Source organism: Penicillium nucicola, assembly GCF_028828085.1.
Source record: "Penicillium nucicola strain IBT 29836 chromosome Unknown utg000003l, whole genome shotgun sequence".
Lineage (NCBI taxonomy): Eukaryota > Fungi > Ascomycota > Eurotiomycetes > Eurotiales > Aspergillaceae > Penicillium > Penicillium nucicola.
This window is the reverse complement of record NW_026643127.1, coordinates 2,093,900-2,114,302: the sequence shown is the minus strand read 5'-3', so window position 1 is coordinate 2,114,302 and position 20,403 is coordinate 2,093,900. Positions and strand designations below refer to the sequence as shown.

General features: G+C 47.0%; 7 protein-coding genes across 7 annotated transcripts; 5 read left to right on the top strand and 2 right to left on the bottom strand.

The window, feature by feature from the left end:
• Positions 1-1,999: 1,999 nt before the first annotated feature.
• N7511_004351 (uncharacterized protein) lies at positions 2,000-2,461 on the top strand (the record flags this gene model as incomplete). Its single annotated transcript, XM_057126776.1, has 1 exon — positions 2,000-2,461. One exon carries the CDS (start codon positions 2,000-2,002, stop codon positions 2,459-2,461), a length of 462 nt encoding a protein of 153 aa, XP_056985666.1.
• A 1,009-nt stretch (positions 2,462-3,470) lies between these two features.
• On the bottom strand, positions 3,471-4,226 carry N7511_004350 (uncharacterized protein; the record flags this gene model as incomplete). The annotated part of the gene is made up of 1 exon (XM_057126775.1): positions 3,471-4,226. The coding sequence occupies one exon, from the start codon at positions 4,224-4,226 to the stop codon at positions 3,471-3,473; it is 756 nt and encodes a 251-aa protein (XP_056985665.1).
• A 1,971-nt stretch (positions 4,227-6,197) lies between these two features.
• N7511_004349 (uncharacterized protein) lies at positions 6,198-6,725 on the top strand (the record flags this gene model as incomplete). The annotated part of the gene is made up of 1 exon (XM_057126774.1): positions 6,198-6,725. The coding sequence occupies one exon, from the start codon at positions 6,198-6,200 to the stop codon at positions 6,723-6,725; it is 528 nt and encodes a 175-aa protein (XP_056985664.1).
• Positions 6,726-8,516: 1,791 nt separating this feature from the next.
• N7511_004348 (uncharacterized protein) lies at positions 8,517-8,906 on the top strand (the record flags this gene model as incomplete). The annotated part of the gene is made up of 2 exons (XM_057126773.1): positions 8,517-8,525; positions 8,610-8,906. The coding sequence occupies 2 exons, from the start codon at positions 8,517-8,519 to the stop codon at positions 8,904-8,906; spliced, it is 306 nt and encodes a 101-aa protein (XP_056985663.1).
• Positions 8,907-9,190: 284 nt separating this feature from the next.
• On the top strand, positions 9,191-11,200 carry N7511_004347 (uncharacterized protein; the record flags this gene model as incomplete). The annotated part of the gene is made up of 1 exon (XM_057126772.1): positions 9,191-11,200. The coding sequence occupies one exon, from the start codon at positions 9,191-9,193 to the stop codon at positions 11,198-11,200; it is 2,010 nt and encodes a 669-aa protein (XP_056985662.1).
• Positions 11,201-12,162: 962 nt separating this feature from the next.
• On the top strand, positions 12,163-12,717 carry N7511_004346 (uncharacterized protein; the record flags this gene model as incomplete). Its single annotated transcript, XM_057126771.1, has 2 exons — positions 12,163-12,175; positions 12,305-12,717. The coding sequence occupies 2 exons, from the start codon at positions 12,163-12,165 to the stop codon at positions 12,715-12,717; spliced, it is 426 nt and encodes a 141-aa protein (XP_056985661.1).
• Positions 12,718-16,006: 3,289 nt separating this feature from the next.
• N7511_004345 (uncharacterized protein) lies at positions 16,007-16,537 on the bottom strand (the record flags this gene model as incomplete). Its single annotated transcript, XM_057126770.1, has 1 exon — positions 16,007-16,537. The coding sequence occupies one exon, from the start codon at positions 16,535-16,537 to the stop codon at positions 16,007-16,009; it is 531 nt and encodes a 176-aa protein (XP_056985660.1).
• Between the last annotated feature and the right edge of the window lie 3,866 nt (positions 16,538-20,403).

Here is a 20,403-nt window from a genome sequence, read left to right as displayed (position 1 = left end):
CGTTCGGATCCATGACGATGGGGTGGGAAGACTTTAGAGACTTCTCGGCCTGAACCAGGAAATGAATTTGTTCAATCCATCTCCTGCTTTTTGGTGTATGAAGCACGTCGTTGTCGCCCACTTGATCACATATGCAGGTAAGTACCAGGCCGGTCTCCTCGAAGAATTCCCGGATCAAAGCTTCTAATATCTTTTCTCCGGGATCAACTTTCCCCCCCCATACCTCGTACATATTTGGCGAAGAGTCATGCTTAGCCCGCTGTCCCAGGGAGGCCCAAATTTCGCCCCTCTGCCATCTGCAGAGCCAACCTCTTACGCTGATTCCAGATACTTTGCAAATATTTTCCAGGGGGTCACACTCCTCTTTCCGCTTCTTCAGGTATTCTTCCCAGGGGACGTCGAAGTGTCGGAGGCTCTCTGCGACACGACAGATGCCGAATTTGGTTCTTATGAGGAAAAGATCGTCGTTCATCTTTCTTGATCTCACAGGCAATGAATCAGGTCACTAAATAATGAGAGTTAGCATTTCTTGAGAATCAAATTCATGGTAAGACAAGATATCGAACCTTGAAAAAATGACAGATGCCAAAGTAATCAGGGGAATAAACCAGGGAATGAAACTGACAGGAAGTTCTGTTCTTGTCAATTTAAGCCTTTGGTTCAAGAACACCGTAGTGTGGGCCAGGAAAATCACATAAGCAGATGATAGGACTCACGGTCTGAAACAGACACTAGTACACCGTCTGATATGACGCCTACCCCCTGTATACACGCCAAGGGTGAGCTGATTGGATCTCGCTGTATCAAAAGTCATAGTTGTTAGACTAATAATATGGTTGCTTCTTTTCTACGCACAGCGGAGGTCACCCGGAGCCACTCGGAGTCTCCTGCCTACTTCGGACATCGTGACTGCAGTGATGGGTGCACGATCCACTTTGATTAGGCTTGGTGATTGAATAGGCAGCGGTATGTTAGTGACTAGTCGCTCTAGCTATCGGCGTTGTTATCACTGCTGCTGCGGGTTGGATCACATCCAGGCTTGGGGACAAATAGAGAGATCTGTATCAATGTGGATCCGTTCGCATCCCTTCGAGTCGGTATACAGCGCAGTTAAGATTCTGATCCTCGGACATTGGGCGCAACTGTGAATGACCGCTAGGCATTACGGGCTTATACGTCACATTACGGTTTAAAGATAATATTAGCACCTTTATTGGACACCTGACCATCCATTCCAGGGTGGTTATGGGTTCACAAGAGAGGAACGAGCGTCTTTAATCCCGGACTATAAGAAACAGCAAATGGGGCTGTTGAGATTTCGTCTGTGAGGACCTAGCCAAATTTGGTGAATTGAAGGCACTAGTTTTCCAATCAGTAGGAAGGCGACTCTTAGACACTGTAGATCTATTTCTTTCCTGGTCAAAACGAGCTACTCTCACCGCATGGTGGCTGCGCTAGATTTGAGGTACGCGCGGAAATTGTGCGGGACAACTTGCCACTGAGAGTCTCTGTGGCCCACGGGCAGACCAGTCAACTTTGTTGCATTGAATACGCAAACAATGAGATAATAGCCATATCAAGCGGTAACAAATAAGATCAAGTCGCTTCCTATCATACATTTCTCTGCCGGTCTTTCAAGGTTTCTGTAGTTCAATACGCCTCCGCTCCAGTGCCAAGAGCATGCGCAAAGAAGACCAAACTTCTCGGTTGCCTCCGGATACGTCAGGGACAAAATTATGCTTTCTGGCTGAGAGATTGGCTGTTCGTGCGATAATGCAGGATCGTCTTCGCGACTTCGGTGCCTTGCAGATGAGCGGTGTCTGCTCACCATTTAAAAACGAAGCTTCCCTTTGTAAGAAACCACTTGTCACCAAGGAAAATGGGTTCTGTGGAATATCAACCTAGGTCCGACACTACATGTTTGAACATGGAACCTTTAACAGTTAGTATTCCTTATCGTTCTACGACCACCATGACACTGACCTTTAGTATATAGACCATGCGTATCGAAGCTCCCCTTGACTGCGATCTTTGCACTCAAGGCTCCAACGATTGCTATGCCCTCAATCATATCCAATCGGAGATTCAATCGGTGGAGCACGGTCTTCATGATGCGATCCTCCTGGCCATTCCTCTGGGCAAAAGCCAGTTTGACTTGACGGTTGAATGGACCACTGCTAGTCGAATCAGAGACCACTTCACTGACATAAGTCATTTGCGTCTGTTGAGTTCTGATCCTCTCTTCGCCGCCGAAATCGGTCGTTCGTCTTCGGAGACCGCATTTGCTGCTTTGACGCAAATTAGACGTCAATACAACCTGGCGGCGAGTTCAATTTACAAATCAAATGACCCACGCCGCATCCGCTGGTTCGAGACTGAAACCAAACACATTGAAGGTCTCCTGCAGGTTTACCAACAGCAGTGCGTCGACCTAGCGGGAATGTCTTTTCGTATCGAGTAGCAATAGAAGTAACTCAATTGCATCCACAAGGTCGTCCCTTCCACATCTTGACTAATTACTCCTCAATGTCCTGTAAGACACTGCATGTTCACACGCTTGACCTTATACCAGCCATCGGCCAAGTGCGGAGGATTTACTTATCCACCTTTCGAGGGGCACGATTGTTTTGTTCAAACTACTATGGGGCAAAGCCTATGCATATGCTTTACTAGCTTCAAAATATTCACATAATACTTTCGCGCAATACAGGAAGAGAGTGGGTAGGAAGACTGGAATGATAGTATTAATGCGTGACCAGGTGTCAGCATCTTGCTAGTTAGAACATCCAAATGCTGAAACATGTTATTGTTTCTGTCCCCTGTGTTTCATTGTCCCCCAAGTCAAGAATACCTTCATTGGGCCACTGTTCTGATCATCGCCTATTTCAGCCATCATGCCCCATGAAAATAAATACAACTAAGACTATGTAGCTCGCTCAAGTTGACATGCTTTTGAAGCCAATATTGTTCATGTTAGGTGTCCAGGGCAATAATTAAGATCGTGTAGCTCAGGAAGTACGATTCTCAACATCCTGATTCTGAAGGCCATGTCCTTGATGGATTTTATGGAGCCGGCGGATTCTCTTCGGAATTGGTGCTTCAAATTCTTCATCCCGATCGCACGTTGCAGAAGTAAACACAAGCGTTCTCTTCTGGCTTTGTACATTTGAATCGAGTGGATAGTGTGGTGGATACTTTGAATGGCGAGAGCTCTGGCCGGTGGACGACTTCTGGAGTTGACTATGAAGCTGTGGCGGCACTTGATAACTGCCAGTGACAGGTAATGTGCTACCAGGCTTATGAAACCGTTGATATTGGTGGCTACCAGGTGATAATGTCTCGTCATTGCTATAATGTCCACTGTAAATCGCAAAATTAGCTTTTAAAACCAAGCTTATTGTGAGAATTCCAAACTTCGGCCACACTTGGCGAGTAAATATAGCAACTGAAGGAGAGGGATAAGGAAATGCTTACTTGACATATACCGGTAGCAGACTCGAGTCAAGTCGAGTCGAGAACTCTGCCACTACCGGTCCCGAATCCGATCCCGGGCTTGGATACCGTTCCATAGGTGTTGAGGTAGAATGCCGCCCCTGGGCTCCATAATATCCAGCCGGGTGTATTTCTGAGTGCCCCCAGTGGGGTGTTACACCGAAAGGTCTCATATTATTAATCGCACCCTCATGGGGGGAACGAAGCGTTCTGAGGTCCACATAAACTCCCATGCGCGTTCTGGGGTACTTTGTCGATTCCATAGGTCTCCCCATAAGAACGATCACCATGGATATCGCTTCGAAATTTTCTGAACGAGGGTTGCGAGTCACGTTTGCATAATAATTTTCTTTAGCATAGACATAGCTCCATACCATCCCCGAATATTCTGCTTGTCGATCTTGGACGAGTCGACTGACTTGAGCGCGCTGGTTAGGGCTCAAGTTTTGGTACTGGCATTCAACAGTAGATTCTTCTGCACGCAAATTGATCATCTCGCAAAGCTCTTTGCGTTCGAAGTACAGTTCAGTTCGCTCTGCATATTCCCATGTTGCCCCCGCCCTGTAGAATTTGTATGCTTCAAAAACGGTTCTGGCTGGTGGCCAAATGTATCGCTTTTGGTAAGCTAACGGAAATGCCTGAGGGGAGGTTTGCGTTGGCTTGACAGGGGCGGTAGGAGTGAAGCGTGTTTCTTGACTGTGGCATGATCCGGGAGCATCGTAACTGGCCGACATTTGGGCTCACTGGAAGAATGATTGAGCAAAGTCCTCACTGGAAACGGAAGCCGGCTATATAGTGTTGGTGAATTAAAAAATTCCCGGGAATACGCCACCATTACGCCCGGGTGACAGAACTGCATCTAGGCAGCGATGGATTCCGGCGCATGAGTCATGCTTGAGCATCCTAGTCCTTTGTGTTAGTTCACTATGGTCGGTTCACTATGGTCGGGCTGTGCTCCTAGGAATCAAAATCTGGCCCCAAGCGGGTATCCTAGCCCGCAACAAACGCCCAATTGGATTGAGATTCGATGAATTGAACATCGTTAGTACTTACGTGTTCCAAGATGGACTGAGTGGCTAGACCAAATGGATACTTTCAGGATCGACAGGAGCTTACGAGAAATTTTGGGGGAAGAAAATTTGTACCCATCGTGGACCTTTGCAAAGCTAACTGGTATTGACCGACGTACCTTTTCTGAGGTTATCCACCTATTCCATATCGCCCTCCTCGGTATTTCTTTCCAGTATCTTGCTTGAGCTCCGCTCCTCGCTCCCAGGAACCAACGACAGGTAGACAGCCTGGGTGAAGGTGAATATATTAACGGGGTACGTAGCCACCACACAAGAAGCAGGAGAGGTAAGTCAAGTTCAATCTGCTTTCCGAGTGTGTGTTAGATCGCCAATTCAAGTCAACATGGTACTGGTAGGCATTAATAAAACCATTGAATCATGCCCCTGTTACAGTTTGTCTTTAGCCTCATTGGCAGGATCATAGCATTTAGCGTGGCTTGTTCCATTACAGGACAAGGTCTAGACACAAGACGGACAGAGTCGATGCCAAGGAATCAGATCTCAATGCAGGCCTTAGTGTCCTGTTTCTGGAAACCGAGTGGTTCATTTATCAGAATTTGGTGGTTCCAGCTCAGGAGCAGGGTATAATTGGCTTCCTGCATCTTCGACCAATACAAGGGCTCCAAGCGCATCGGACCCGTGTCCCCGAGCAAGTCGAGGACTAGCCATTGTTTTAAGAAGCAATGCCACCCCTGCTTTTTCACCCTGCATTCTCGAAAAATACTTAATATCCCTCTGTGGCCCTTTATCTCAGCATGCCCAGCCGCAAGATATTGGAGAGAACCCAAATTTCTTTCAAAATGGTTGATTCTACAGGCCACTGCATGAATGTATCGTTTCCGATATCTTGCAAACCAAACGATTTGACCTTTCTCTGGGTTGTGAGAGCTCTCGAAAAAACTCCAGAAACTGCCCGGCGCTGTCATATCTCATACTTTGAGCAGTTGAACACACTCGGCAATATAATTCTGGGAGGTGTGACTGGTCACACTCTCGCATCTATTATTAAGACTACCAAAACAATGGAGACTTTACTGGTTTCTTGGCATTGGGTTGAACACTGCGATGGTGAGACAGAATTTCAAGAGGATTAACACCTTTTCGACCACATGATCTGACATGCCAGAACAGGAAGTTGCCCGTTGAAGAACAGTTCCACGCCTCTCAAGGAAAAAGCAGATCGCACCTCTTTGCTGGAGGGATGAAAAGCCAGTGGGATGTAAAATACGACCCGCAAAGCACATACTGCAGAAAAACCCTGAAAACAAACGTGTTTAGAAATGCCAATTGCCAGTTTATTATAGCCATCAGTTTGTGCCCTCAATCTCTTCCCCCTTTCCTATAGTGCTTTATTGACCTGATCACCACCAAACTGATTCTCCCAAAAAGTTTGAATTGAGCTGAATTGAGCTGTGGACATTGTGTTGATTGCATTTATTTGACGCGCAATTTTATGTATAATGTATTATGTGGAGTTGCTTGGGCTTAGTAGGTCGTTGGGGTGGGAGTAGTGGGCAACCAGCATTCCATAGAGACAATAGAACATAGAACCGATGTACCCGCCGCAGCACGCTAAGACCAGTTGCGTAAAGCCAGGAGTCTGAGCCAATACATGTGTGAAGAGGGTTCAACTAAATGCTTAGTCATGAGTTAAATGACCTCTGTCTCCGCTGCCCCTCTGTCCCCTCTGTCCCCTCTGTCCTCTCTGTCCTCTCTGTCCCCTCTGTCCCCTCTGTCCTCTCTGTCCTCTCTGTCCCCTCTGTCCTCTCTGTCCTCTCTGTCCCCTCTGTCCTCTCTGTCCTCTCTGTCCCCTCTGTCCTCTCTGTCCCCTCTGTCCTCTCTGTCCTCTCTGTCCTCTCTGTCCCCTCTGTCCTCTCTGTCCTCTCTGTCCTCTCTGTCCCCTCTGTCCCCTCTGTCCTGTCTGTCCTGTTTGTCCTGTTTGTCCTCTCTGTCCTCTCTGTCCCCTCTGTCCCCTCTGTCCTCTCTGTCCCCTCTGTCCTCTCTGTCCCCTCTGTCCTCTCTGTCCCCTCTGTCCCCTCTGTCCCCTCTGTCCTCTCTGTCCTCTCAATCTTCTTTGCCTTTTCAACCACCGGCGGAAACTATGCCTTCAAAATCGCCTGGCTTGACTTTCGCTGCTGTCAACAAGAAACGAGAAGAAATTGAGAAGACGCAGACTATCCCAGCAGCCGATGTGACACTCCTCGGGGAGCGCTTAGTCATAGCCTTTACGCCAGAAACCCCACACCGCAGACTGAAACACCACCTCGAGAGTCGTGAATACACGTTTAAATCTCGACAGAGAAAGGCTCGAAGAGAATACCTAGAAGTGTTTGATAAAGATCCATACCTCTTTTTGCCTTTCATACTCACGGTTTCTCCAAGCTTTTGTGCTCGATTTTCTAGCTCCCAATTTCTTCAGCAACACAAGAAGAGAAAAATAACTCTTTCCAATGATTCCTATTTGCTTCTTTGGCACACTGCCACTAGGTATGGGGTTGAAAAAACCATTGGGTTCAGAAAACTCATGCATTCAATCTTCGAATCACGTCCGCCAGTGACTGGAGCAGAAGCTGAAGGGAACGAAAATTGTTCATTAACCATGTCCGATCTTTCGGCAATCCGCATTGCGTTCGGACACACCGTATGTGACGCAATTGAATGCTCTTCTACTCACATGTCAAAGAAGTTGGATGGCCAATTCTCGCAAATTACCCAATGTATTCAGACTAAGGTTCCCTACGACGGCTATCAAGATACAATCATTCGCCTTGACGTTGGCTCCGCACTTGAGCTCGCTGATCTGTTGTTCCCATCCGCAAGCCAAAAGATAGCATCTGTTCTTTCGGTGTCAACACATTTGATTCCTCAAACGAGCGGATCAGAGGCCTCCTTGAGCCCAAACAATTTACAGAATTCTCTCTCAGAATTTGGTACGGAAGATCAGATCAAGTTACCAATGTACAGCACTAATTACCCTGGGGCAGATTTTGCGTATTTCAGTATGCGAGGAGCGTCTGTCTCGGCCATGCGGTTAGTTTTTGGCGCTGACATATGCGAAGGCATTGAAAACAGCGAATTGAGAAATTGGGAACGAGAACAGCTACTTGTTGATACGACTGACTGCATCACGATGCAGATATGCAGGGCACGGCCACAAGATGGAATTATTCGATTACGCATCGGATATTTTGCTGGACTGAACTTGGCAAACCAACTCTATCCTGACCCAGCTCAGCTACCATGCCCTGACTCGCAACAATCATCTTCTGACTATTCTTGTCTTTCCACCGACTGCTAGTATTCCAACCTGCGGGGGAAGAAGAATTTCACCACTCCCGTACTCGCAATGAATCGTTTTGCCTTTTTCATCCTGAAATCTTATTTCTTGGCATCCAAGGCAAAAAAATTCTCTTTCGAAAGGCTCTCGGTTGATGGGATGGTATGGATGCGTGATGTATTCGTCGAAAGCAGCAGGATCGGCAAGCTCTTTCCAAGCCTTGATCTAAGACACGTTAGACTATCTGTCCCGAAAACAATTTCCAATGACATACCAAAATATCCTTTAGGTCGTCTGTGCCCGATTCCGTCATATTGAATTGAAGTCAAAAGCAGTAAAAGCCTTGAAAGACCGGACCTTAGGGTCTTTTTGACCCGCAGATGAGTTTTGTTTTTTTTTCTTCTTCACTGGCTTCAGCCGCAGATCAGCATGAAGGGCGACTATGTGTAGAAAAAGGAGACACTAGGGTCAGCCCGTAAAATGGGAAGGTTGGTAGTTGGAAAGGGAGGGGACAGGAGTAAATGGTGGTTAGGCATCACAGGAAAATTGCCAGACTAACTAACCAACCCCTCCTTCCTTTTGCGGACGGCTTAGCCACCTCACGGCTGATGTCATCGCTCATGTGACTCAGTAAATCGAATTCCGAAATATGTCCCAACTTAACGCTGGATTTCACCATGGACAAAGTAAATAATTCTGGGGATAATTTTGAAATTATGCAGAACGAAATATTGTTTAGAGAGAAGAAATGCAACCGTTGGCTCTTCTAGATCAATGGCTCCGTCGTGGGTAATCTGAGGATCTCTCTGTTTGTCCCCTCTGTCCCCTCTGTCCTCTCTGTCCTCTCTGTCCCCTCTGTCCTCTCTGTCCTCTCTGTCCTCTCTGTCCTCTCTGTCCTCTCTGTCCTCTCTGTCCCCTCTGTCCTATCTGTCCTCTCTGTCCCCTCTGTCCCCTCTGTCCCCTCTGTCCTCTCTGTCCTCTCTGTCCTCTCTGTCCTCTCTGTCCTCTCTGTCCCCTCTGTCCCCTCTGTCCCCTCTGTCCTCTCTGTCCTCTCTGCGACAGTGTGATGGGCCAATATTCCTGTTAGGCGCGCCTGTCATTGGCTAACACCCTGTCTCGGCGTTGATATCAAAGCCACTGTGATAAGTCCTGACTTATGTATGATAGCATTGTTTGTGCAATGACGTTCGTTGTTCTATTGCACAATGTCTAGCAAGGGATAAGGAGAGGTCACGTGCACTATCCAGGGAAATATTTCTTACAGCATCATGTTACTCCGCGTAATGTGAACTGTGACCCCACCCTCCCAGCATCGAACATTTCCTCTTTCCTCAATTACTCTCTTTACACAATGCTCTCAGACAACGAGCAGCTTCAGCCTACCCATGTGCAGCTGGGTATCGCAACAAACCACGCTCGAACCTATTGGCATCAGCTTGCCGAGGAGGTTATTGCAGACCATGAAGGTGGAGTCCTTCTCGGATCAAGTCTTTTACAGAAACTGCTTTGCAGAGTCCCTTCTATACCTACTCAGCCCTTGGCCGTTAATGAGGTACTTTCCTCCGATACCACCACGAAATCAGTTTTGGCTGCTGCATCATCAACAATGCGCGTGATTGAGCCAGGGGGATGCGAAGTCGGAGGCAAATCAAAAGAAAATAGAGCAACCTTACTGATCGGCATCCAGACGCCAACCACCTGTCAGTTTTCTGGAGACGCCTTCCGTCAATGGCGGACGGCGGGAACCGCCAAGTCAAATTCTTCAAACTACATCGGGATCTTGTCTCTTGCTTGGTCCTACATTCTCTCAGCCCGTTTGTTGGAACTTCAAGACCAAGAAGGTGCCGAGCTTATTTATACTAGCTCAACGGCAAACCCTCGCGGGACCAATGTTGTGGATACGGACGAGTCAAAGCGTTCAGATTCTCAAGTGATTGAAATTGACATCGGGGAGGCCGACATCAACGTTGCTCGATGGTGGATGGCCATATTAGCCCCCAATCAAGGATGGAAGGCAGTCTTCACCAAAAGAAATGATGATGTCTATCTGGCACCTTGGTCAATTGACTTGGGAGGGAAGGCATTATTCGGAATCCTATGGCAAGGCATAGGGGCTTCTGCGCCAGACTTTCTCGAATGTTTTCCACTTTCCTCCCAGGAGGCCTTGACAGCTCTATCTGATTTCTGCTTGTTATATGGCCTTGGAGATCAATTTTTTGCCGCGTTTGCAGCAGCATTGACATATCCGACGAACAAATATTACGAACAAAGAATTGAGTTGCCATCACCAAGCATCTCCCTTGACAAGGTGGAAATCACACCAGATAAAGCATTAGCGAGCGAATATATGGCACTTGGTGATGACCTTGCCTATTACATGGCCCTGAGTTGCAACCCTAATGTCGTGATGTCAAGCCTTTCTGGATCATTCTGGGAGCCTGGCATCCCCTGCAACCTTGTTAGTCCTTGGCTGCATCCTGTTGTGGAAGAATTGCCAAAGAGATCAGGATTAGCAGAAGCACCAAGTCGATACTTTGAATTGATCACTTTGATGTGCGGAACCCGTCGCCCGAACCTTTTCGCTCTTTGGGTGGGAGCTGCACTAAGTGGACTTGTGTCGAAGGTCATTGATCTTGCCAAAAGTGGAACGCCTCCTCTCGACCCGAATGGGTATGCGTGGACTTCCTCGGCGCAGAGTTTTATGGACTTTGCAGGCTCAGGCCCGTATTTCGGCTCTGATGCGTGTGGGGAATTTGCAATCAAGAGAGCCGACGCTTGGAGACTTCTATACCTTCCTGTCACAGAGGATGATGGACTATATTATAATAGTCTCCCATTTTCTCCCTGGCCCCCCATAGGGCAAATGAAGGAGAAAAACTGTGCATTACGGGTCCAAACGCATAAAGACTGCCCGAGGCACAATCTGGCCTATTGTGACTGGGCATGGCAACTACGTGATAGTACCGTTTTACGCGACAGAGGTTTTCGGCTCCAAAACCATAACATTTTCCACCGAGTTCAATCCGGCATGTCGCCCATGAATTTCAGCTTTCAGTCTCAGCCAGAAACTCCTGTTTTTCCAACACAGAATGCATCACGTGAAGCCTCGTTTGAGATTTTTCGATGGGTGTTGGCAAACCATGAAGGAAAGCCACCCTCTGAACCTATATATGATGACGCTTGGATAGCAGGATGCGACGACACGGACGGGTCGGCTGCAGAGGTGGGAAGCAGTAGCGAAAGCGACTTTGGTTTAGGAGATGCGGATTCTTCACTGGATAATGTCTGCGACAAACTATCGTCCACTACACAAGAAAGTCGCATATTGCAATGGGTCGATAATATTTCTAGCACAGATTGACCAAAATTCGAGCTTCCACAACTTGCACCGAATGGTTCTGATTACTCGAGAGACAGCAGTCTTGTTTCAATAAAGTAGTTAAATGCTAAGTACCTGACGCGAGTAGATCCGCTTCAAACCATCATTGTATTTAAGCCCCAAGCTATTCCAAACCCGCCCTTCCCACACCCCCCAAAACCCCCGCCGGCCCAACCAACAAAACCCTGTTCTTTCTCTCCCGCGGGGCAAGCAAACTCCAGACCCGATATCTAGATAAAACGCTGCTTTTTGTCTCTCGTCTGACATTCCGGGCACAGATATTCGTTAACAGAGAGAAGGGAAAGAGTAATGGTGCATATTTATGGACTGCCATAGATTCTAGTTTATCTAAAGTAGGTCCAGAAAAAAGGAAGCCGTAGCAAACCAGTAACTCATGTAGCTAGTTCATTTCCCTCAACAATCGAAGTATCTCTGCGTTCCCAGCTTCTGGGTTCTGTGGCCTAGTTCAAGGACGTTTCGCAAAGGCCGCTAACTTACCAATTTGGCGTAGCTCCTGGATGATCCGGGCAGACCTTGCAGATTCTCCAATTCACTCCATTGCATGTTCCAGCAACTTGGCAACGTTTCCACCTTTTGAGACAACCCGGGGCTCCACAAGCTCTTATCTTGTGTTCGTTGTTAAGGTGCAGGCAACTGGGGTTATCGCAAGAACCAGCGACACCAGAGCTCGTTGTCATACTGGGATATCCTATGACTGATCAGATTTGACCATACTTGGCGAGAACGTACGCGAGTCACCTTCACTTCGCAATGAGGGTTTATATATAACCGTAACACGGCGATTGTAGCTATTTCTTGATAATCTTTACTCGTTTGATAGGTTTCTGCTAATAACAAGCAATGAGCAATGGGAACAGTGTAAAATTCAGAGACTAGACGTTTACCTTGGTTCCTTTTTTCGAACAAGAAAAACCACAAGTAATATGGTCGAGCACAGTAGACCTGAATAAGGATGGATACTAGGGCAGTGCAATGAATTATAATCAGAAGTATTCTCTACGACGTGTTGTGGTTTCTTTATACAGAAAAATGCACGGTTCGCTTTAAACATGTAATCCGCCATAGGTTCAGGGTCGTTGGTGTTGCGGCACGCAAAAAGCCACTCTGTCCCCTCTGTCCTGTCTGTCCTGTTTGTCCTGTTTGTCCCCTCTGTCCTCTCTGTCCCCTCTGTCCCCTCTGTCCTCTCTGTCCCCTCTGTCCTCTCTGTCCCCTCTGTCCTCTCTGTCCCCTCTGTCCTCTCTGTCCCCTCTGTCCTCTCTGTCCTCTCTGTCCTCTCTGTCCCCTCTGTCCTCTCTGTCCTCTCTGTCCTCTCTGTCCTCTCTGTCCTCTCTGTCCTCTCTGTCCTCTCTGTCCTCTCTGTCCTCTCTGTCCTCTCTGTCCTCTCTGTCCTCTCTGTCCTGTCTGTCCTCTCTGTCCTCTCTGTCCTCTCTGTCCTCTCTGTCCTCTCTGTCCTGTCTGTCCTGTCTGTCCCTACATAATGCAAGCACCCATATCTATTGATTGGATTTGGCAGGGGAATTCCTTGTCGACGAAAGAAATATTAGACCACAGATTTGAGAGGGCGCCAGGGTTTTCTGACAGCTCTGGAATCAGCATTATAGTAATGCACAAACCGATCGATGACATAACGTTAGAGTCCATCTTAACAGAAATGTGGCTTGCGAAGTAACCAGCCTTGGGTAGTTTGTAGATCCTTGCTCAGAATCCTCTCTTTGATCTGTTCTCGATCTGTCTAGCGCTTCATGCCCTAGATACCCAATCGGATCAATGTTAAACTGCTGAGCCTCAAGCACGCATAGACAGCTGTGTGTAGGCTCTTTATTCTAGACCTCTCAGGTACGTCGAGTAGCATTGACCAAAACTTCGCCTTGACCTCCGTTAAAAAGCGCATCCATCTGATCGGCCTCGGCCTCACGCAGAAAACAACAACCATGCAGCAGCAAGCCCTGAAGTTGGAGAACCCTTGCAAGTCATGACGGTCGGGGTACCATACGAGAGATTGGTACGATTCAGGGGTATATAGTCTTGTGTGTCGATAGTAGCCTCGCTGCCGCAGAGACTCCACTAAGCTGGCCTCCCATTTCGACGAGGATCTTGCAAAGCCCGGTTATTTGTCCCCATCAACAGTTATTCATTTATAACATTTGAAATCCATGGGCTTCTTCACGAGGATTTCAATGTGGTTTCCTTCTAGCCGATTTCATATCCCGATCTGCCAACAAAATATCTCGACCGAGTCCTTCTGGGAAAGCCATCCACCCCCAGGTGAGAACGAGACAATCGTCCATAAATCCAATTTACCCACAAATCCTCCGCCACTGGTGTACAGTAAACCTACAGTCACCGACCTTTCACCGATGCCAGCTCGCCCATCTTATACTTGAACCCGTGTTTCTATTCCACCGGGGTCTCCCACCAAACACCATACCTTTTCGTGAAATCACCAGTCAGAATTACCTGAATAATATGGCCTCGCAATCCCTCCAGCAGTGAGACATGAAGCTTAATCTACTGCCAATGCAACCCGCTGACTGGATAGGTTGCTCATCAATTCACGGACTGGCCCTACAAAGCCGCCTCTCGTCAAAACGCTAGACACTTACATGGGAGAGTTCAAGTGCTGCCACGAGGTCCAGAATTATCTGCTTTTCAGTGCGAAGATGACCGACAATAGTTGCAAGACCGTGTTCATTGAGCTAAATCGGATATTGGAGGGAGACAAGTCAATAAGCCCTAAGGACCGGGATTTGAACCGCCAAGCGAGGTGCAGAGTTCTGTATGTGGAGTGGATATACTTAGAAGCTCGATATTCAAGCAAGCGAGAGTAGCTGTAAATGAGTACAGTACCTGAAATCCACAATCAAACCATTGGAGATCGCCCGAGGTATACTAGGTCCAGAGCTCATCACATTAGTATCTCAGTCCATAGTCCAGCAGGGGTGCTTCCGTTTCATTGCCACCACTGGACTCGGAACCCGTCCGGCGTCGCAATTCAAACGTGCACCTAAATGAGCGAGGATAATTAGCAGGTTTCAGTAATTCGTAGTGCCTACGTCTGATTTGTACTTCAGCGATAGGCTAGTAGACCTGTATCAAGGCGTACTAGTTTCGCAACAAGCCATCTCAGAAACTTAGTAGGATATTTTGCAGGGATTTTACTGCATTGCTTCGTGATCCAGTTTTAATTGATAAAGAGATACGTGACCTCACTGCGGCTGCAGAATGGAGCCTTAGGGCCATCTGCAGTGACAGCCCGCATGCGTACGGACTATTTTATCAGGTATTTAATGCCAGCGCAATCCCCGAATATGAGCGGGAGATATGATCTTTACTCTCAGCCAAAGCGAATGGTACGGCTTCTTAAGTCTGTACTATCCTTTATTTCTTTTCCCGAGCCTCATCGGTGCATTCTTGTTTTCTGCTATTGCAATGGCGGAAGACGAAAAAAAGGTTGCTGTTATCATCTGCCTTTTTCAAAAGGCAAACAAGCATTACGTCTGCCCTGGTTGTCTCAAAGCTTATTCCCGTTTCAATGTATTGACAAACCATCTCAAGAGGGAGAAGAACGAGATCCATGAAGGGCTCATGGCAGAGAGACAGTCAGACTTCGACTATAGCTACAGAAGACTCATTGGGAGAGAAGATGAGAACGACAAGTTCGTCGTGCCCTCTAGTCGAGCAGCTGCATGCGAAATAAGATTCTTTGTTCAGCACAGACTGTTGAAGCCTTCGCATCCAGTTTTGTCGCCTCCGCATCCAGTTGTATCGAGGATGCAATTACTTTTGAAAATTGCAGTGGCGTCAGGGATGAAATTTGTCTGCCCTCAATGTGTGGACAAAGATTTTGAGTACTTTAATAACATGACCGAATTTGGAGTTCACTGTCGACAGAAAGGTGATCAAACACATACGAATTTGATGTCGACTGTCGATGGGACATTCTTCCCATCCTACTTGCGAGCCATGAAACGTGACAAAGTGGTGGACCCGCTGGATGGGAACTCACGAAAGGGACCACCGTCGTTCCTCGAGTATCTAAAGATTGGTTATGTCTTTCAGGAAAAATTGTAAGAGCATTGCTGTGTCCGTCCGACGCTATTGGGTCTAATGTAGCTCTTAGCTTTGGTACAGCACCCGAAGAAACATCTTAAGAGACGCTATTACTAGCGACTAGCTGAGGCCTTTGGAAAACATATATCTTATTGAGAATTTGGTTTGAAACTCGAGCAACAATTGTATTCTTTAATTATCCCTTCACTATTTAGCACCGAATGCTTCGGTGCATCAGGGCAAAGAGGAAAAGGTAAACTCAGAGCTATTACCAGAAACAAGCGAAGAAGAAAGCACTGAATTGGAAGAGACCCCATGATTAATTATCGCCTCTGGTAGATCCAATATGATCTTTCACAGCTTTCACTAGGTCCAAGGGGCTGAACCGCATCTGAATGCTTTTGGGTCAACCCCCAAGAAATAGTTTGCAGCATCTTGCATCAGCCCAAGTTATATTATTTCGCGATATGCGCTGAAAAGAGAATATGTAGGGCGTTTCTACGTAGAGCACTATGTAAGCGTATCTCATGCCAGTAAAATGGTAATCATTACTTGTACTGTATTGATGAAGAGTTTGCCGAAGAGTGTCTTGGAAAGTGGATGTGGACGGCAAGATAGGATGTTAACCAAGGTTCACGACAAATATAAGCAGAAAGCAAAAGACGGTTGATTATTAGATACTCTCAAATCTCCCCTCCCAGTCACAATAAAATTATTCTAAAGGAAACAGTGCGCGCCCGAAGAGAATTCATAACCACAACAGAATGTTAAACCCCCCATAGAAAGATTTTCAAGGCCATTTCGTACAACGAGTGGTAGTCGAGTCAAAAGGCGGCAAAGCTTCTCCTTGAAGTCCTCAAACACTTCAGTGTGGTAAATAGAGTTGTAATGTAGGTAGACTTTTGTGCAAACTGAATGCAGTTGCTCGGAGGGCTCAGCTAAAAACTGGAGAAGCTCACTAGAAATTGATGCATGCTCCGGGTCAAAGTGCCAAGCGAGGAGCGACAGCATCGTTTGAGCACTCTCTGTAAATTGTACGACAAGTTCCTTCGTGTAAAGTTCCAGTAGCCGGTTTTGGGCCAAAGCCTGGAGAGTCCTCTCGCCAGGGCTCTTTGCGAGGGCTTGGCAAACATTGATGAGACTAGATGCCTCAGATTCCAAATGGAGCATCACTGATTTGCTTGGCAGCTTCATTTTGCTCAAGAACAGTCCATGAAGGGCTTTCAACGTGATGTGCGCGGACTCCATCGATGTATGCTTCAAGGGTTTAGCGACTGGTCGTGAATATGGGTCGTAACCTTACCTCTAAGGACTGCTCTACTGTCATAGCAGGAAAAGTTTAGTCTGGAGAAGCAAAATTTTATAGTCGACAATCACTTAGAAAAGATTGATATGTATGTCATCTGAAGACTTGTAGCACAGCTTTATACCACTCGGGTGGAACCCAATCCTTGGGTCAATTGGACATCTGTCAATGGACCGTGACGAGACCAGACACCCCTGTCAGCGCTACAGTAGCGCCAGTAGTCACAAGTCTAGATCAGAAACAAAAAATAGCGCCAGAACGATCATATTTCTGTAAACCCAGATTTGTGGGGCTTCGTATGGGTCGCTGAGCCCTGCCGAGCATTGACGCGAGGATCGTCATAGCTTCGTAATCTAGTTCCCAGGAACCTGCGCCAGTAGTGAAACCCTTCGACTATTACCGATTTGGCTTGGTAGCAGTACACACCAGATTTTCTGATTGCCGCCCTAAACGACTGGAATACTGGTTGAAAAAGCCGTTGCGCTGCAAACAAGCCACCTCTTACGCTTAAAAGCCCACAAAAATGTCGTCTTAAAAGTGAGCTTCTGAGAGGCATGACTTATCAGTGGCAATTTTGCTAATTTCCAGGGTAAAAATGGGATGTGCGACACTAAAATTCTCAAAAGCTTGTCTTATTATGGAGTATTGTTTCTTTTGCATTCTGTGGAAGTCGCTGAAATGGAGCAAGAGTTTATTGAAGATACCCAAATTGAATGAAGTGCTATTTAGGTACGATCTGTTTCTAGCTCCAATCCAGCGGACTTGAAACGGGCCCAAAGACCCAAAAGGGCGGAACGAAACTTTAGGAGTTCGCATGCTGCCATAGGCTGACGAATATGCATTTCCCAGATCCTCTGGCAGATATATTCTTGCTTGAGTTCGTGCAATTCAAAGAAAGGAAGAAGAAATTGCGAGACGCCGAAAAAGGGAGTTGGATCATATTCCCATCTCAGTAGGGACAATAGTACTATCTGCCATTCAGCAATGTCATCGACGATATGCTGTAGTCTTTCTGGGAAGGCTGGAATTTGCAATGGAACTTCATAACGGAACTGCATTGGAAGCGACGCATCTTTATCCAACTTCTCAAACTTCAATCGAGAAGCTTCGCAGTACGTAGCTACCACAGAGATGGCTGCAAGCTTGTTAAAAGCGTGAGGTTGCTGTAGGCAAGGGACATGTTAGCTTCACGAGAAAGATGACAGACGAGAGAGGCTTGACTGACATCCATCATGGTCCAATATAGGGTGCAGTCAGACACGGCCAATTCAGGGAGAATTCTTGAGGACAGGCAGGTGACTAAAGAGATGAGACATTCCAATGGTAACGAAATCGAGATGGCACTGACTTATATTATTATACTGTGAGCTCCCAATTTATATGAAAATTGGGAATTGTTAACACGGATACCTGTAAGTTCATAATTCTCGATAAGAATTAGCCAATCCTTTGGTCAACATGCAGACTCCGAAGGGCCCATGAGCAGACCGAAACCCCTTGTTCGCGCTTTTGAGGCCACGATAATGGATCTAAATCAGTATAGGCAAAGATCTGGGCTACAAGAATCACCTTGCCGCAAACCTAGCGTTTTGGGGCTCACTTCTTCGACTAGTTCATCCGACCAACCATGTTGGGCAAAGCTCCCCTAGCGCTGTTCCTAGGTATCACCTCTGTAATTACACAAAGTTTCAATACAGCATAATACATCGAATTAAATTCTGAGGCAAATGGTGGGAAAGGACAAACAGGCAGATTAATCTTGAGGTCGCTTGTAATGCTTGGAACACTGGTATGAAATGAGGATCCGCCACAAAGCCACCTCCTCCCTTGCGCTCACATGGCCCTTCTCTGCAGAAGGCTAGGCCAACTGCATCATTTCCACGATGGGTTAGTTCATGTAACCGCACATCACATCTTTTCTCATCTAAGCGCTGTATACAATCCTGATATTTGGCTGCACCAGGAGTGAATTGTTCAATGGAGCCTGCGCATTAATCGTCCACGTGACCTCAAATCCATATATTCTATAATGTCCTCAGGACCTCATTTTCTGTTTCTCTGATACAACCTTTTTGGACCCCCCTCCCCACTCCCTCTCGCCCGTTGAGCTGCGGCCTTCAGTGTGTTGAGGAAAAAAGATCAAGATTCATGCTCCGTTGGCCATGGATTTCCCTCCGACATATTATCCCCAAATCCTGCCAAATAGCAAGGCACCTGATTTCAATGCCAATGGCAATGGGTTCCTGTCCGATGAATATGTAAATGGGTACCGACCTGAGACGCAACATCATCTATACCAAAGCGCTGTTTTTCCCAAATCCGGTAGGCTTTGCCTTCACATTATGCCATGGAGTTTCTAGAAGCGATGTTTACAGAGATTGATACTCGCGAAAAATTCAGGAACCTCGTCAAATATTCCTAATCCCAACATTCCAAAAGCCACGAACCCCCCAGACTACCGCCCAATTCGTCCGCCTTTTGACAGCGCACTTTTAGCTGGACAATATGGTCAGCCTTATGAGCAGCAGACCTTGGGACCGCATTATCAGAATTATGCTCACCATATGCACATCTCCATTCCCAACTATGGATATCAGTTGGCAGACGATGGAAACAGTGCGACCTCAGTTGGTGCGAAGGCGAAATCTCGAGAAATACATATACCTGACAACAAAGCAAAAAAATCTGGTTCGAAAGCTCCAAGTGAAATGGTCCAAGGAAGTTCTGACTCTTTTAGGATGTTCTGTGAGAGCGTGCAGCCTTTGCAGGAAAAGAAAAAGAAAGTGCAGTTCTAGAGTATCAGGAGAATATCCTTGCCTGCAATGCTCCCGAGCAGGTGCGAATTGCAATCCCTCGATGCTGTGGGTGAATCGAAAGGAGCATTTCAGTTTAGAACCTGACAGAAGCCTCGAGGCCCACAAAGTCCAGACCCACCATTCTCAGACGTGCCTGGCATCAGAATATGGTGATAGTGGTTCTATTGCAGATAGCTTGGTCAAGACTGAGCGAAACTTCATGAATGTCGACGATATGAACGGGAAGTATTGTCGCGGGGGCTTGCACACGCATAGTGAGGGCTCGCAGATTTTGAATTCAAGAGACAGGCAAGTATAAACGGGAGAAATGAGTAAAGTCTCATCCACTCATCCTCTACAGCCCTCTTTCACAGCCGCTAACCCACCATTGCTCACAGAGCTCAAGGTCAATATCATCAACATCAGACTGTTCCTATCACCTCGGCTTCGGATTACCAGTTGTCACCCTTGCATTTGGTCTCTGGTTGTGAGCAACACACAAGTGTCAACCCACTTTTATCATGCCAAACCAAATTATCATTAACGCAAGCCCCCTTCAATGCCGAAACGACGGGAGACGCGCATGAAAATTCATCTAGCGCTCCCTCCACGAGGAATGAGGAAAACCCCTGCCCCGTGGACCAGCTTGATAAGAATGACGATACAGTCTATCCGATTATCGATGCAAACCCGACATGTTGTGGACCCCGGGCAGATTTGGATGGCTTTACTTTCTGTATCGAGTGGCAGCAGTTCAGTTATGTCAACGGATTATGGATGTAGGTGACCCTGATTACCTTGTGTTGAATCCCGCTTATAAACAGATGGTATCCCGAACGCCGCGCCATTGTGGAATTAACAAAGCAAAAACTTAATTGGAAATCCCGAGAAGTTCATGCACTGCTAATGGAGCCCTGTGTTGCCAAATGCTTAAGTGAAAACCCGACCGTTGGATGGCCGAGGGTAATTTTCCAAAACGAGTATGTCCTCAATCCAGCGCCGAGATACCCCGT